General features: G+C 37.0%; 1 protein-coding gene across 1 annotated transcript in view; it reads left to right on the top strand.

The window, feature by feature from the left end:
- Positions 1 to 15773, top strand: part of SLC9C1 (solute carrier family 9 member C1) — a gene marked incomplete at its 5' end in the record, with an annotated part of 104709 nt that overhangs the window by 72906 nt on the left and 16030 nt on the right. Inside the window, 5 exons of the mRNA XM_027550609.1 lie at positions 4369 to 4420; positions 5649 to 5797; positions 10241 to 10366; positions 11642 to 11740; positions 12262 to 12435. Coding sequence (XP_027406410.1) covers positions 4369 to 4420; positions 5649 to 5797; positions 10241 to 10366; positions 11642 to 11740; positions 12262 to 12435 — 600 coding nt within the window. The remainder of the gene's footprint in view (positions 1 to 4368; positions 4421 to 5648; positions 5798 to 10240; positions 10367 to 11641; positions 11741 to 12261; positions 12436 to 15773) is intronic.

The following is a 15773-nucleotide window of genomic DNA, read 5'->3' as shown; positions in this document are numbered from 1 at the left end:
AATATTATTAAGCAATAAAAAGGATGAAATATTGATACTATAGCATGAATGAACTTTGAAAGCATGCTAACTGAAAGAAGATAGTCACAAAGCACTTATAGTATGATTCAATATATAAGAAATGTCCAGAACAGGCAAATCTGTACAGACAGAAAATAGACTACTGGTTGCCTATGGCTGGGGGTGGGGGGTTGGGTGTGGATGAGGAGGAACTGTAATGGTTATGAAATTTCTTTTTGGAGGATGAAGATGTTTTAAAATTGATTGTGAGGATGATTGCACAATACCATGAATGTATTAAAAACCATTTAATTGTATACTTCGGATGAGTAAAACAAAAACAAAAACAAAAAAACAAGTCATGAGCCTCTTGGAGCACACATTTTGGTCCTTTTGGAGCTATCATGAAACCCATGTGCACAAATCAGCTTCTCTCAAAGCAAGTTTCAGGATCTATCAGGCTAAGATGCATTAAATAGGAAATACTGCAGGATGATAAGTGATGGCAGGATTGAGCAGACAGACCCTCCTCATAATTTCCAAAGCTCCTTCTGTTTCTCTATATGCTTGATTTTCCCACAGTAAATAGTAAAAATGAAGGATGGGGATCTGACAAGTAGAAAGAAGTACCACTAACTTATTTAGAGGGAAACCATATCTAATTCCCTCATTTTACAGATTGTCAGGGAATGTTTAACAGGAGGATTCCTACATGCTGTTTCTCACAGGTCCTTTGTTTCTTTTTAAGCAGAACAGCACGCTGCTCCCACGAACTGGGGTCGTTGTGTGAGACAGGCTTGAATCTCCTTTAGTAAACATTCTCTATATGACAAAACTGCTTAATCTCGATCCCCTTTCTTGAGATATGGATTGTCTCCTGACCTTGTGACCATCATCATCCCTTGTTCCCTTGGTAACAGTTACTGTACATTTGGTTTTCTGATCTTTATCATTGATGAAAGAAACTTCTTGTACTACAGCCTATATATACTCACAGAAAAATCATTAAAGCACCTTTGCTCCATCAGAGCTTGGGTCCCCATGTCTGTCTGTCTGTCTTTCTTTCTTTCTTTCCCTCTCTCTCTCTCTTTCTCTTTGGCTGATTCCTTGGAGTGCAGAGACCCATCTTGCTCACTCTCCTGCCCGGGCTTCTAAGACTCCCTCAAGAAGGCGCCCTGTGCCTTCACCCTGCCTCGAGAGGGTGCCCAGTGCCTTCATGAGAGATGCAAGTCCTGTGTTAAGGACTTTATTGGTTTTCTGCGTAAACCAGGGAGTGTCAGCCTCTTTCTCTCTTTCATTTTCTTTTTTTTTAATATAAATTTATTTATTTTAATTGGAGGTTAATTACTTTACAATATTATATTGGTTTTGCCATACATCAACATGAATCTGCTACAGGTATACACATGTTCCCCATCTCAAACCCCCATCTCTCCACCCTCCCCGTATCATCCCTCTGGGTCGTCCCAGTGCACCAGCCCCAAGCATCCTGTATCATGCACTAAACTTGGACTGGCGATTCATTTCATATATGGTATTATACATGTTTCAATGCCATTCTCCCAAATCATCCCACCCTCTCCCTCTCCCACAGAGTCCAAAAGACTGTTCTGTACATCTGTGTCTGTTTTGCTGTCTCGCATACAGGGTTATCATTACCATCTTTCTAAATTCCATATATATGCGTTAGTATACTGTATTGGTGTTTTTCTTTCTGGCTTACATCACTCTGTATAATTGGCTCCAGTTTCATCCACCTCATTAGAACTGATTCAAATGTACTCTTTTTAATGGCTGAGTAATACTCCATTGTGTATATGTACCACAGCTTTCTCATCCATTCATCTGCTGATGGACATCTAGGTTGCTTCCATGTCCTGGCTATTATAAACAGTGCTGTGATGAACATTGGGGTACACATGTCTCTTTCCCTTCTGGTTTCCTCAGTGTGTGTGCCCAGCAGTGGGATTGCTGGATCATAAGGCAGTTCTATTTCCAGTTTTTTAAGGAATCTCCACACTGTTCCCCATAGTGGCTATACTAGTTTGCATTCCCATCAACAGTGTAAGAGGGTTCCCTTTTCTCCACACCCTCTCCAGCATTTATTGCTTGTAGACTTTTGGATCACAGCCATTCTGACTGGCATGAAATGGTACCCCATTGTGGTTTTGATTTGCATTTCTCTGATAATGAGTGATGTTGAGCATCTTTTCATGTGTTTGTTAGCCATCTGTATGTCTTCTTTGGAGAAATGTCTATTTTGTTCTTTGGCCCATTTTTTGATTGGGTCTTTTATTTTTCTGGAATTGAGCTGCAGGAGTTGCTTGTATATTTTTGAGATTAGTTGTTTGTCAGTTGCTTCCTTGGCTATTATTTTCTCCCATTCTGAAGGCTGTCTTTTCACCTTGCCTATAGTTTCCTTTGTTGTGCAGAAGCTTTTAACTTTAATTAGGTCCCATTTGTTTATTTTTGCTTTTATTTCCAATATTCTGGGAGGTGGGTCATAGAGGATCCTGCTGTGATTTATGTCAGAGAGTGTTTTGCCTATGTTCTCCTCTAGGAGAAGGCAATGGCACCCCACTCCAGAACTTTTGCCTGGAAAATCCCATGGACGGAGGAGCCTGGTAGGCTGCAGTCCATGGGGTTGCTAGAGTCAGACACGACTGAGCGACTTCCCTTTCACTTTTCACTTTCATGCATTGGAGAAGGAAATGGCAACCCACTCCAGTGTTCTTGCCTGGAGAATCCCAGTGACGGGGGAGCCTGGTGGGCTACTGTCTATGGGATTGCACAGAGTCAGACACGACTGAAGCGACTTAGCAGCAGCAGCAGCAGGAGTTTTATAGTTTCTGGTCTTACATATAGATCTTTAATCCATTTTGAGTTTATTTTTGTGTATGGTGTTAGAAAGTGTTCTAGTTTCATTCTTTTACAAGTGGTTGACCAGTTTTCCCAGCACCACTTGTTAAAGAGGTTGTCTTTAATCCATTGTATATTCTTGCCTCCTTTGTCAAAGATAAGGTGTCCATAGGTGCGTGGGTTTATCTCTGGGCTTTCTATTTTGTTCCATTGATCTCTATTTCTGTCTTTGTGCCAGTACCATACTGTCTTGATGACTGTGGCTTTGTAGTAGAGTCTGAAGTCAGGCAGGTTGATTCCTCCAGTTCCATTCTTCTTTCTCAAGATTGCTTTGGCTATTTGAGGTTTTTTGTATTTCCATACAAATTGTGAAATTATTTGTTCTAGCTCTGTGAAAAATACCATTGGTAGCTTGATAGGATCATCACCTCTGGACTGCCAGGTCCCAGTCCATTAAAGGACCCCAACAACAGATGAGAAAAATGAAGCCAAGAAATGAAGCCAATTTAATGGTTATGTCCAAAGTCACATACACAACTAGTAAACAGCAAACAGAATGCTAAGGCCTAAGTTCTATATCTTATTTTTCATTTTCTCAATTGAGTCAGATTAACACTGTGCCCCTAAGTTTATCATCGAGTGAAATTAGACAGTCATCTTTCAAGATAATTTAGAACATTTTAATGCTATATGTCATGTGCCCAAAGTTATGTAGCTGAGAACATTGAACACTCAATATGTAGTTGAACACAAATCACTGTATCTTTTCTCTATTTACCACCTGTAACTTTAAAACAACTTTGCTGAATTTTGTTACCTTTTATACTCACTCATACTGAGGATACACAGTAGGAAATACAAAAGAACTTGAATATTTAAGATATTGGGCAGTTTCAGTCTTCATTTCTGCTCTCACATATTTTGGTTAAAACTTCTATCTCATTTAAGGTTGGAAACCACATGTATTTCCTAAATTCAGAGATTCTCAAAAATTGAATGGGAAATACCTCACATGCCTGTATTTTTTCAGAATCAACAGTATCCTAAAGTAAGTTACTTTAAGAAAAAATATATGACTTACCTTTGGGCTTCTCAAAGTCAGCCTAGGTAATGCCACTTCTCATCCTCTCCACCACTCTTGCTGGAGTAAAATAAAATTCATTGCACAAAATTCTCAGGTGGCACTAGTGATAGAGAACCCGCCTGGTAATGCAGGAGACACAAGAGACATGGGTTCAGTTCCAGAGTCAAGATGATCCCCTGGAGGAGGACACGGCAACCCACTCCAGTATTCTTGCCTGAAGAATCCCATGGACAGAGGAGCCTGGCGGTTTACAGTCCATAGCATTGCAAAGAGTTGGACATGACTGAAGTGACTTGGCACGCATGCACAAAATTCAATTCTAATTCCAGAAAAGTTTCCATCATATTTTTCTTGACAGTTATTAATTTAGGTAAAAAATTAATCAATTGTTTTCCAATAGGAATAACATTTCTTTTGTTCCGTAGATGTTATTAAGGAGGGTAACGAAGAACACAGGACATGCTATGAAAGAACTAGGTAGGTACCTCTCACCTTAAAGATCTAGCATGACCATTTGTTTATCATCATTCCTTTAGAGAGGAAATGGTTTTGATAACTAAACTGATCTTTGAGGAGATCTACTTATTATCAATAATAAAGTGAATAACTCCAACAATCAACATGATCATATCTTTGACTGAATGAGAATAGTGTAATATTACCCCTCCACATTTGTTTTTTCTGCCTTATGTGACAATGAAGACCTTTTTGTTTCTGTTTAAAGAAAACACATTAGCATGCCATGATTGTGCATGTCTTTATCACACTATAAATTCTATTTTCTTCCAAACGTACTGTTTTGAGCAACACAAGGAAAGAAGTTATTTTTTTTCTCCTGTTGCCACAGAGTTGCCATCTGAGGATTTAGGCTTTAAAATGAGTTGAAATCAGAACAGAATCTCATGGAATTGCTGGTTTGGCTGCTAGAAGGCTCAGTGCTCAAACGTGACAACAGCCTGTTCTCTGAATTGTGCCAGGTCATGGTCCTAGTGCAAGACAAATCCTGGGAGTGAGACAGACATCTCTACGGCATAGTGTTTATTATGTTCAGAAAAGGGAGTTTGGTACCAGATGGTGGACAGTAAAAGAACACAGCAAATCTGCAATGAGCCCAATCATGAGAGATCTTTCACAGCAGATAGTTGTCAAGCCAGACAAGAGGTCATGACCAAGAAAAACTCCTAAGTGGATGAAACTCTCATGGGCACCCAGGAATCCACATCGTATTAGCAGAAGAACATAGATGGATGCATCATCTAGATGCCCAGGCAGGATGGGTGGAAATGACCCAGAATGAGTGAGAGGATTTGATCAGAAGCCATGTTTAAGCACAAAATCTATCATCTGAAATCTTGATTCAAACAGAATAAAAAATTGGGTCATAAACTTTAGACCTAGAGCCCAGGAGAGCCTCTCAGTGTCCAGTTTAGGTGCATTAGTATAACTGTTAATCCTAGGACTAGGGTTGTCTGTCCTTCTTCATGGGCTTAGATAGAGCATGGGCTGCCGACAAGGAAATGTCAGGCAGAACTGTGCAATTATGGGTGAATTTTGATTAATTGCAGAAATCTCTTTAGGGAGAGATACATTTCCCTGTGATAAGGGTTGTGCTCCATGGGTTTAGAAAATAAATATTAGCTTACTGTCCACATGAAATATTTAAGCAATGTCCTATTTCATTTGAAAATATTTTGTTATTTTTCAGGCTACTTAGAGTATGATCACCCAGAAATTGCTGTCACTATGAAAACAAAGGAGGAGATTAATGTCATGCTCAGTTTGGCTAGAGAAATTGTTAAAGTTTTCAGATTAAAAGGCATTCTTCATAAAATTGAAGGTTCTGAAATTAATAAGGTATGGTGGAATATTTTCAAAGCAAATATACTTACTTGTTAGTCATTTATGATCTTCAAACCTGCTTTCAGTCCTTTCCAATATAGGCCATTTCTGCAATGTAAATGCATAACTTAAAATAATTGTCTAAAGAAAAATACCTACCAGAAGAGCTTCCTTCCTGAAACTCTAGTGGTCACCTTCTCTTTCCTTTCTTGCTGCAATGAGGGACCACATCTTTCTATGCTTTGTACCCAAAACAAAGGTATAATGAAATCTTTTCTCATCCTAGGCTAGACTGGGTATTAGTATGTTCCTGGCAATTATCTGTGACTCCGAAATAATTTTCCCAGAGAAACTGTAATTTATAAGAACACTCAATTATAGGGTTAAAATTAATTAAATTTTCTTTCTTCAAGTTGTTTAAATGGTATTGGGAAATGTAAAAAGATAGAGAGGGTCCCAACTCATTCTGTAAGTATAAAATTTATGCCCCAAATCAGGAATAGTATAAGAAAAAAAATAAAGCTATTATACTTGTGAATACATATATAAAACGTTTTTATCGTAATAGTAGCTAATTGAATCTGGCAGTATAGGCAAAGCATGATATGCTATAACTAAAAAGGTTTTATCTCCCAAAATAGCTATATAACTCACTTATTGAGAGATCAAAGAAGACAAGTCATTTGATAAAATTCAACTCTATTCAGAATGTTCAAAGGCTAATAAAAGAAATAGCAATTCTTAACTAGATAAAGAATATATATTAAAAATATGAAGCAAACATTGTATTAGATGGCAAAACATTAAGCAATATTTCCATTAAAGTTGGGAAAAAATAAGAATGAATAGTTCATTCCAAGAAGTGAAAGCTGTGTTTGTAGGTCTTAGCAGAAAAACAAAAGGAACTTGAAACACGAAAGTTTTGGAGAATGGACAAAACTATTACTGTTTATTCATTGTTTAATCTAAAACCCTGAGAATTAACTTCAAATCAATAATATGGGACCAATAAAATAATTCAACAGGGCTTCCAGAAACAAGATCAACATTAAAAATATTCCACAACTAAAGAAAATGTGGAAAAATATTGTATTCACAGTAGTAATTAGAAACTCTAAATCCTTAAGCTTGAACTCAAGGTAATAGATATGTAACACACATGTAGCAGGAACTAAAAGGCATATTTAATCAGGTAGAAAAACAAGTCACCTTGAAAACAGGACCATGGAAATTATATTATGTGAGGAATAGAAAGAAAAAGATTGAAGAAAAGTGAACAGAGTCTAAGGGACCAGTGAGAAACCATCAGTGGACCAACATATGCATTGTAGATGTCCCATGAAGACGAGAGAGAGGGAGAGAAAGGAACAGAGAGGAAATTTAAAGAAGTATTGGCTTAAAACTTTCTAAACTTTATACCAAGCATGAATATTAACATCTAAGAAGCTCAGTGAACTTCAAGTAAGATGAACTCAAATAGACCTACACCAAGACATATTATAACCAAATTGCTGAAGAGAACTTTGAAATCAGCGAAAGATTAAAAACTCATCACATACAAGGGATCCTCAATAAGATCATCATCAGATTTCTCATCAGAAATTTTGGAGACCAGAAGAAAGTGGGCTGATATGTTCAAAGTACTAAAAGAAAAAAAGTAGTCAAGTAAGAGGGCTTCCCAGCTGGCTAAGTGGTAAAGAAGTTGCCTGCCAAGCAGAAGACATAGGTTTGACCCATGGGCTGGGAAGATCCTCTGAAGAAGAAAATAGCAACCCACTCCAGTGTTCTTGTCTGGGAAATCCCATGGATCCAGGAACCTGGTGGGCTACAGTCCCTGGGGTCGCAAAGAGTCAGACACAACTTAGTGACTAAACAGCAGCAGCAGAAATCAACTAAGAACCTTATATCCAGCAAAACTGTCTTTTAGAAATGAGAGGAAAATGAAGACATTCTCAAACAAAAGCTGAGGGAGTTCATTACCACTATACCTGCCCTGAAAGAAATGCTAAAAGATGTCATGCAGATGGAAATGAAAGGACACTGGACAATAACTCAAATCCATATGAGGAAATAAAAACCTCAATACAGGTAAGTACATGGGCAATTATTAAAGCTAATAGTGTTGTAATAACAGTGTCTGACTCTACTTTTTGTTTTCTACATGATTTAAGACGCTAATACATTTTAAAAAGTAACTCTTTGTCTAAAAGCTAGCAGTATTATATCTCTGACTTATAATGTTATACTTTGTTTTCTACATAATTAAAGAGATGAAAACGTTTAAAAAATATTCGTTTATGTTTTGGATAGACAACATACAAAGATGTAATTTTGTGACGTCAACTACAAGGGGTAAGGATGGAACTGTTAGAGAACAGAGTTTTGTATGTTACAGGAGTTAAACTGGTATAAATTCAAATTACAGTGTTATATTTTAGGATGCTAAATGTAATCCAACATCCGCTGGATCATGGAAAAAGCAAGAGAGTTCCAGAAAAACATCTATTTCTGCTTTATTGACTATGCCAAAGCCTTTGACTGTGTGGATCACAATAAACTGTGGAAAATTCTTCAAGAGATGGGAATACCAGACCACCTGATCTGCCTTTTGAGAAATTTGTATGCAGGTCAGGAAGCAACAGTTAGAACTGGACATGGAACAACAGACTGGTTCCACATAGGAAAAGGAGTTCGTCAAGGCTGTATATTGTCACCCTGTTTATTTAACTTATATGCAGAGTACATCATGAGAAACGCTGGGCTGGAAGAAGGACAAGCTGGAATCAAGACTGCTGGGAGAAATATCAATAACCTCAGATATGCAGATGACACCACCCTTATGGCAGAAAGTGAAGAGGAACTAAAAAGCCTCTTGATGAAAGTGAAAGTGGAGAGTGAAAAAGTTGGCTTAAAGCTCGACATTCAGAAAACGAAGATCATGGCATCCAGTCCCATCACTTCATGGGAAATAGATGGGGAAACAGTGGAAACAGTGTCAGACTTTATTTTTTTGGGCTCCAAAATCACTGCAGATGGTGACTGCAGCCATGAAATTAAAAGATGCTTACTCCTTGGAAGGAAAGTTATGACCAACCTAGACAGCATATTGAAAAGCAGAGACATTAGTTTGCCAACAAAGGTCTGTCTAGTCAAGGCTATGGTTTTTCCTGGGGTCATGTATGGATGTGAGAGTTGGACTGTGAAGAAGGCTGAGCACCGAAGAATTGATGCTTTTGAACTGTGGTGTTGGAGAAGACTCTTGAGAATCCCTTGGACTGCAAGGAGATCCAACCAGTCCATTCTAAAGGAGATCAGCCCTGGGATTTCTTTGGAAGGAATGATGCTGAAGCTGAAACTCCAGTATTTTGGCCACCTCATGCAAAGAGTTGACTCATTGGAAAAGACTCTGATGCTGGGAGGGATTGGGGGCAGGAGGAGAAGGGGACGACAGAGGATGAGATGGCTGGATGGCATCACTGACTCGATGGACGTGAATCTCAGTGAACTCCGGTAGTTGGTGATGAACAGGGAGGCCTGGCATGCTGCGATTCATGGGGTCGCAAAGAGTCGGACATGACGGAGCGACTGAACTGAACTGGACATTATAGATGAACTTCAGAAACATAATGTTGAACAAATGAAACACAAACAAGTACATTCACTGATTTCATGCAGATACCACTCGAAACTAGACAAATGCTAAACTATGGTAATAGAAGAAGAGTGTTACTTTGGGGTAGAAGTAATGACTAGAAGAGAACATCAAGGAGGATTCTAAGGTGCAATGGATGTTTTTAATCTTGGTTATGGTTACGTAGATGTTTTTATGTCGTAAATGTTCTTTGAGTGGACATTTAGGATTTGTGCACTTTTGCATGAGAAGGCAATGGCAACCCACTCCAGTACTCGTGCCTGGAAAATCCCATGGATGGAGGAACCTGGTAGGCTGAAGTCCATGGGGTCGCGAAGAGTCGGACACGACTGAGCAACGTCTCTGCTGCTGCTGCTAAGTCACTTCAGTCGTGTCCGACTGTGTGACCCCATAGATGGCAGCCCACCAGGCTCCACTGTGCCTGGGATTCTCCAGGCAAGAGAACACTGGAGTGGGTTGCCATTTCCTTCTCCAATGCTTGAAAGTGAAAAGTGACAGTGAAGTCACTCAGTCGTGTCCAACTCTTTTCGACCCCATGGACTGCAGCCTACCAGGCTCCTCCATCCATGGGATTTTCCAGGCAAGAGTATACTTCAGTAAAAAGATTTACTTTTAAAAATAATCTATGACTTCAGAATAATGATAACATAGAAAAATGCTTCAAGAGGGGATAGGTTGAAATTTTCCATGGAAGAACAGAAATCTCAGGAGATCAAGAAAAGGAAATGGTACAAAATCATAATTGTTTTAAACATTTCATTAACACCAGTTTTGTTCATCTACTTTTTTAACTTTGGTGGTTTTAGATAATAATGGCCAAAAAAAGAGACATACTTGATTTTCAACCTACATATAAACCTCTTACTGTTGAAGAAGCACTCTATCATATCCCATGGCTAGATAAAGACGAAGAACATATAAGCTTTATTCAGGTAATATTTGTATTCCCTGCTAGTAATATCTTTAATGTACCAATAAATGATCTTTTAAAAATTAAAGGTTTACCCATGATACTCTTTGTTATTGTTGATTACCTATAGAGTAAAATTAAAATCAAAATCCCTTTGAATGACATGCAAAGTTCTCCCATAATCTGCCCCCTACCTCTCTCTCCATCTTTACCTTTAGTTATCCATATGTCATACACCCCAACTCAGAGGGTAAAGAATCTGCCTGCAGTGCACGAGGCCCAGGTTCAACCCCTGGGTCAGGAAGATCTCCTGAAGAAGGCAATGGCTACCCACTCCACTATTCTTGCCTGGAAAATTCCATGGACAGAGGAGCCTGGCAGGCTAAAGTCCATGGGGTTGCAAAGAATTGGACATGACTGAGTGACTAAATACTTTCACTTTTGTTTCACTCATGATACCCCAAGAACTTTATGCTTTTTAAATTCCATTCCTCCGCGAGTGCTATATACTGATCATAAAATGTTTTCACCAATGCCCCCACCCCCACCCCACCAAACTGCCTCTGCTTATTTCTTCTCTGGAAACATTCTCTAAAAAGCAGGCTTTAGAGTCAAATACCAGTAAAAAAAAAAGACCAACCTATGTTTGGAGGACCAAAGATGTCACCATTGCATCCAGTATACCCCTTTATTATAGCATAATTACATTACAATTATTACCTTTACACCTCTCCCCCCTTCTATAATTTTTACCTCATCAAACTTTTGACTACTCAGGGCCTATCATGTTGTACCCATACTGGGTGTTCAATAAGTGTTTCTGGGATGAACAAATAAATGGATTTAACCTGTTCTTACTATATCTAGTAAGTTCCAAAAGACCGATTATATTTTTTTCACCTGGTTAAAATATTTTGAATGATTGAATTTTTATTACCTCATCAGCTGTTTAGAGCATAAGTATGTCTAAGACATATATGTACCATTAGCTTGTATTTGTCCAGATTATTTTTCATCCAAAGAAATATTTTTACCTTTCCATATATTCTAATTCCTAAATTAGATTGTTTTCTAATTTATGTATAAATACCCAATCTGAAATTACATATATTCATTAATACCTACTTTCTCTTTTTTAGTCATAATTTCTATTTTCTCTTACAAATTTATTACTAATACAATGTCTCAGATCTTTTTGAGTAATATTTACTTTAAAAGCATAAAACTTATTAAAATGTAAACTCTAATCACTGCTAAAATATTATTTATAGCTTATGTATTTGGTGACATTTTTTAGGAAAGATCCAGAGTTGTAACATTTGATTGTGGAAATGATATATTTGAAGAAGGTGATGAGCCTAAAGGAATTTATGTAATTATTTCAGGCATGGTAAAGGTAAGGCAGAGATATTTATAAATGCACTTGTGAGCATTAGTTAAAAACATTACATAATTGAGAATAAATATCTTTAAATGGTAAGACTTTTATTAATCCTTTTTGTAGGACAGCAGCTCTATCCAAACAACAATTATCTTCCTCAAACACAATGAATAACAGCAGCTATCACTTGTTGAGCCATACTTTCCCATAGACAACAAGAAACTTTAAAAGGATCAGCATTAAGGTTGAAAGTTATAAAATAAGCTGTTATTTATCTTATATTTGAGTTAGGCATTTAGCTATTCTATGACAGGTATTTATTGGTTGAGTTGGTAGAATCAGAAAGATGAGAGTATTTAAGAATGTTGTTTGCAAGTCATCGCTAATTTAATAAATTCACTTAAAAGTTATGAGTAATACATATTTTCAGGCAATATATAAATATTAAAATTGTTAAAGGGAAAAGCCATAAATTAAATAGTTTTGGTAAGTTAACTGGTACATGTATTTTTTTTTCTTTCTTTGTCCTTGAACAGCTTCAAAGATCAAAGCCAGGTTTGGGAATTGATCAAATAATCTGGGAGTCAGAGGAGAAAGATTACCAGATAACTTATACAGACTTTGTGATCAGTGGGGCAGTAATAGGAGAGCTAAACTGCTTGACTAATGCACCCATGAAATATTCTGCCACCTGTAAAACTGTAGTAGAGGTCAGAAAATGTCACCTTATGTCTTATTATTATAGCTTGTTAAATATCTAGTACCAAATTTAAAGTTCTTTTTGTATTTGTATATGTTTGTAGTCTAGTGAAAATATTTTAAGAAATAGGAATAATAAAGAAATAAAACTTGTTACAGAATTTTATGTACACAATGTAATGTCCTAGCAAAATGGTTTGCAAAAGTTAACCTACCATATTGGAACAAGGATTTAACCAGAGAAACTGGTTATATGAGATGTCTCATGGGAAATTAGATGGGATATGTTAAATGTCAACACCACAATTTGGAGGGTAAAGAAGAGAAAAAGTCAAAGAGCTGGGATTTATTAATAGAAAGTTGAGCACAGTGAACAGAAGTTTCTGACACACAATTCACAACAAAATCCTCAAAGCAACAGGGGCTCCCACTGGCCTAATGTGAATTCAAAAAGAACAATGACTGTAAATAATAAAACCACAAACATATAAAAACTCATATAAGTTGATAATGGTATCAAGTTTTTTATTTTAAAAAGATTGCTAGGATATCAACTTATGTCTCTGAAAATGGATTGCTTATTTTAAAAAAAGAAATAATTAAACATTTATCTTGCCTTTCCTCTATGAACTCTTTCAAGGAAACTACAAAAAAAAAAAAAAATAAGATGAGGAAAATTATTCTGATAGAAGAATTCAAGCCAATAAATGTAGAATAAGAGAATTAAAATATCTCCATTTAGTCAGCCCCAATGAAATAATGGACCTATGCAATAACCACCAATTGATACTAGAACTACTGAGTGGAATGTTAGTGGAACACTTTATAATGAAAAAGCATGCTAACATCACCTACAGACAATCTTAGCATCACTAAAATAATGGCAACTGGGCATCACATGCTTCATGATCTGATGCAACAGAAGTACTAGCACCATGGACTCTTCTTGCACAAGAAAAGAGAAAACCTGAATTCTAGTTCCAACCAATTTACAGAAAATGCAGGAAACAAGTTAACTGACACCAAGAGAGAATAATTAGCTAAATCTAGAGTGTGGGATGTCAACAGGCCAATAAGCCATTTATTTTTTAACAAATCAAAGGAATAAAAAGGGAAGAGGAAGGGGAGGAAGACGGCAAAGGAAAATTTTGCCCCTATCATTCAACAATGCATATTAGAATATTTATAAGTGAAATTATATGATATCTGACATTTGCCTAAAAATACTTTAGCCTTTTGCTTCTGAATATAAGGAAGTTACTGAGAACATAGTGGCACACTTACCATAAATAACCATAACTTGACAAAATATATGAGGCAAATATTTTCAACCATCGGAAAACAGGCAGTGTTAAGTCTGGAAACCTCAAGAGCAGAGAAACTCACAAGATAAGCTCCACATCCACCTTCACCCTCTGACTGGGACAGTTTCTGACTGCAGTTCAATAAGAATCCAAAAGGAAAATAATGATCCTGCTGCACTGAGATGGGAGAGATTAGAAATTGTGGCAGCTAAAGTAGATTGGAATCTGTAGGGTGGGGCATAGGATCAGAGTTTACAGAGGGAGACCTGAGCAATCTGTGTGGTCCACAAGTCCTTTGTTGAGGGATAGGCTGCAAATGCTCAAGGTGAGACAAAACTACATTACCAGATTGCTAAGAATGGAACAGAGATGTTAAAGGTCAAGGAGGGTCAGGGATTTGAGGTATTTTAAGGTTCTATCTTGATAGAAAGGAGAGACTTTTTAAAACCTCTGGCATGTAGGTGAGTGCATAGGTGAGAGCAAATATCATGGCCTAGTAAGACTAACTATACACTTGCTAAAACAAGCCTGAGAGCAAGCCCTGGCAGACTTCAGTTTGGAGGTTAAGTACCATGAAATTACACAATCATGGGAAATGCCTAGAGTTTTCTACTGATTAAACAAAACAAATCGTAAAACACAACCTATACAAAGTCAAGGTTATCAGACAGTAAATGAAGGGATCTACTGCAACAAACATCAGCAATGATCACAGGAAGATAACAGAACCTGGAATATCAACAATTTATCTTCAGGAATGATGAATTACTAAGCAAGCAAAGAAACATGAAAATGTGACCCTTAATGTGGAAAGGGGGAGTGGAACAACCCTGAAATTACCCAGACTATGGACTAAATGAAGACACTAAGAGCTAAGAATAGATTCAAAGAACTAAAAGGAAACATGTTCAAGCAACTAAAGAAAAATATAATCTTTATGAGAGAAGACAGGAAATATTCAAGAAAAGAATCAAATGAAAATTTTAGAACTAAAAAGAGTAGTTTGGGGATGGCAGTAACAAAGGTCAAGAAAGGAACAATAACCCACTAGTAAAGGCAAATATATAGTAAAGCCTGTGGATCAGTCAATTAAGTTATTACAAGATTAAAAGACAAAAAAATTGTAAAATTAACTAGGACTAGAATAAATAGTTAGGGATATGACATCAAAGACATAAAGCCTGGGAGAAGTAAAAAAAGTAATTTTAGGATATGTTTGAACTTAAATGACTATCTGTTTAAAACAAGTAGATCTAGTTACAGGTTAACATATATGAACCTGATAGTAAGCACAAGTCAAAAACCTACAATAGACACACATAAAACTAGAGAAAAAAGGAATAAAACGTACCTCTAAAGAAAATCATCACACCACAAAGGAAGAAACTAAAAAAGGAGAAAGGGACATAGAAGAACTGCAAAAACAACCAGAAAACAAGTGGCAATAAGCACACACCTATCAGTAATCATTTTAAATGTCAATAGACTAAATGCTCCAGTCAGAAGATATGGGTTAGGTGATTGGATAAAAAACAATGCTGATTACCAGAGACTCACTTCAGAGTTAAAGATATACACAGGCTGAAAGTGAAGGGATGGGAAAAAATATTTCATGCAAATAGAAATAAGAAAGCTGTGTAACAATACTTGCATCAAGAACATAGACTTTAAAACAAAGTATTGATTTGTTAGGAATGTTAGGTCCATGAATCAAGGTAAATTAGACGTGGTCAAACAGGAAATGACAAGAGTGGACATGGACATTTTAGAAATTAGTGAACTAAAATGGACTGGAACGGGCAATTTTAATTCAGATGCCCATTTTATCTTCTACTGTGAGCAAGAATTCCTTAGAAGAAATGGAGTAGCCATCATAGTCAACAAAAGAGTCTAAAATGCAGTACTTGAGTGCAATCTCAAAAATGACAGAATCATCTCTGTTCATTTCCAAGGCAAACCATTCAATATCACAGTAATCCAAGTCTATGCCCTAACCAATAACGCTGAAGAAGATGAAGTTGAACAGTTCTATGAAGACCTACAAG

Source organism: Bos indicus x Bos taurus, chromosome 1, assembly GCF_003369695.1.
Source record: "Bos indicus x Bos taurus breed Angus x Brahman F1 hybrid chromosome 1, Bos_hybrid_MaternalHap_v2.0, whole genome shotgun sequence".
In the NCBI taxonomy this organism is placed as follows: domain Eukaryota; kingdom Metazoa; phylum Chordata; class Mammalia; order Artiodactyla; family Bovidae; genus Bos; species Bos indicus x Bos taurus.
The sequence above is the reverse complement of the archived record's forward strand: the minus strand, read 5'-3'. Positions and strand labels throughout refer to the sequence as shown.